Source organism: Trypanosoma theileri, assembly GCF_002087225.1.
Source record: "Trypanosoma theileri isolate Edinburgh chromosome Unknown TM35_Tth_42_V1, whole genome shotgun sequence".
NCBI lineage: Eukaryota > Euglenozoa > Kinetoplastea > Trypanosomatida > Trypanosomatidae > Trypanosoma > Trypanosoma theileri.
The window spans coordinates 3,887-4,895 of record NW_021639884.1 but is presented as its reverse complement, the minus strand read 5'-3'; the positions used below and the strand labels follow the sequence as shown (position 1 = coordinate 4,895).

The 1,009-nt window shown below is 37.0% G+C and overlaps 1 protein-coding gene across 1 annotated transcript; it reads left to right on the top strand.

The window, feature by feature from the left end:
• Nucleotides 1-221: 221 nt before the first annotated feature.
• TM35_000421020 (Zinc finger protein CTH1) lies at nt 222-1,007 on the top strand (the record flags this gene model as incomplete). Its single annotated transcript, XM_029029913.1, has 1 exon — nt 222-1,007. A coding segment is annotated over one exon (786 nt), but the record flags the coding sequence as incomplete, so codon positions are not given.
• Between the last annotated feature and the right edge of the window lie 2 nt (nt 1,008-1,009).

Here is a 1,009-nt window from a genome sequence, read left to right as displayed (position 1 = left end):
TTTTTTCTCTCCTTTCTCTCTCTATTAATATATATATACACAAAAAAAGAAGGAAAGAAACCAGCAAAGAAAAAATAAATAAATAAGAAGAAAAAAAAAAAGTACAACCAAACACAAACACACATCATACCCCCCAAAAAAAAAGAAAAAAAAGGAACTACTTGAACAGAGAAAAAGTCAAATATATCTATCTATATATCTATATATATATTTGAGAAATAATGACTACGACGACTACTGCTGCTACTACCCCTCCTGCAGCCCGAGTCTCTGTCTCCTCCTGCAGCTGCGAGGACTACATCTCCATTGGCCATCCCTGCGGAAGCAGCGCAAACAGCAACAGTGAAGAAATGATGATGAAACCCATTTTGGCGGAACGGTACAAAACGAAATTCTGCCGTCATTTCATCGAAACTGGTGTTTGCCCGTATGAATCCCGGTGTATGTTTGCACATGGGGAGATGGAATTACGAACGGCGGAGATGAATATGAGGGATGGATTATTTACAGAAGAGGCCATTCGGGCATTCCGTCAACAACAATGGCGACGAACCGCAGGACTGCGGCATTCACACTCTCATTATAATTATCATCGCAGTAGTAATAATAATAATAATAATAATAATAGTTATTATTATAATGATAATGATATCATCAGTGCCTATATGAATGGATATGATTATAATACCCCTATGCCTCTTCCTCTTTCCAGCAGTGATAGAGATGCCTATGGGTATTATTCCTATCCACAGATGCAGGCGTATGAAGGATCCTCCTCATCCTCTTATTATAATAATAATGATTATAATTATTATAATTATTATTATTATTATTATTATTATTATTCAGATCCTTCCATGTATAAAGAAGGAGAAGAAGTGCCGTATGTGTATACACACAATCCATACGCGTATGATCTTTTATCGCCAGAGAGCCGTCTGTACAGTAAATCACCCGCAATGCCTTTACTACCAGCACCTCAACAAGAACAAGAAGAAGAAAAAGAAGA